Here is a 238-nt window from a genome sequence, read left to right as displayed (position 1 = left end):
TCTTGACCCACGCCCAGCCCTGCTGACCACCCCAACATCTCCCCCTCCTGCCCAGCCCAGCCCAGCAGGCGGGCACCAAACCGCCCCTGCGCACCCCCCGTCCCGCGGGGGGACCTCTCTCCTTGGCACCTGCCTCACCTTGGCCTCAAAGAAGTTCTTGGCACCTTTCACCCCCTCCGTGGAGACGTCGATCTCGGAGAGCCGGGCCAGGGCGTGCAGCCCACTGTCCTCCTGCAGC

At 68.9% G+C, this 238-nt stretch overlaps 1 protein-coding gene across 1 annotated transcript in view; it reads right to left on the bottom strand.

The window, feature by feature from the left end:
- Positions 1-138: 138 nt before the first annotated feature.
- Positions 139-238, bottom strand: part of LOC103773674 (EF-hand domain-containing protein D2-like) — a gene marked incomplete at both ends in the record, with an annotated part of 428 nt that continues 328 nt past the window's right edge. Inside the window, one exon of the mRNA XM_008941049.1 lies at positions 139-231. Within this exon, the coding sequence (XP_008939297.1) occupies positions 139-231 (93 nt within the window). The remainder of the gene's footprint in view (positions 232-238) is intronic.

This window comes from Merops nubicus, unplaced genomic scaffold (assembly GCF_000691845.1).
Source record: "Merops nubicus isolate BGI_N331 unplaced genomic scaffold, ASM69184v1 scaffold34305, whole genome shotgun sequence".
In the NCBI taxonomy this organism is placed as follows: domain Eukaryota; kingdom Metazoa; phylum Chordata; class Aves; order Coraciiformes; family Meropidae; genus Merops; species Merops nubicus.
The sequence above is the reverse complement of the archived record's forward strand: the minus strand, read 5'-3'. Positions and strand labels throughout refer to the sequence as shown.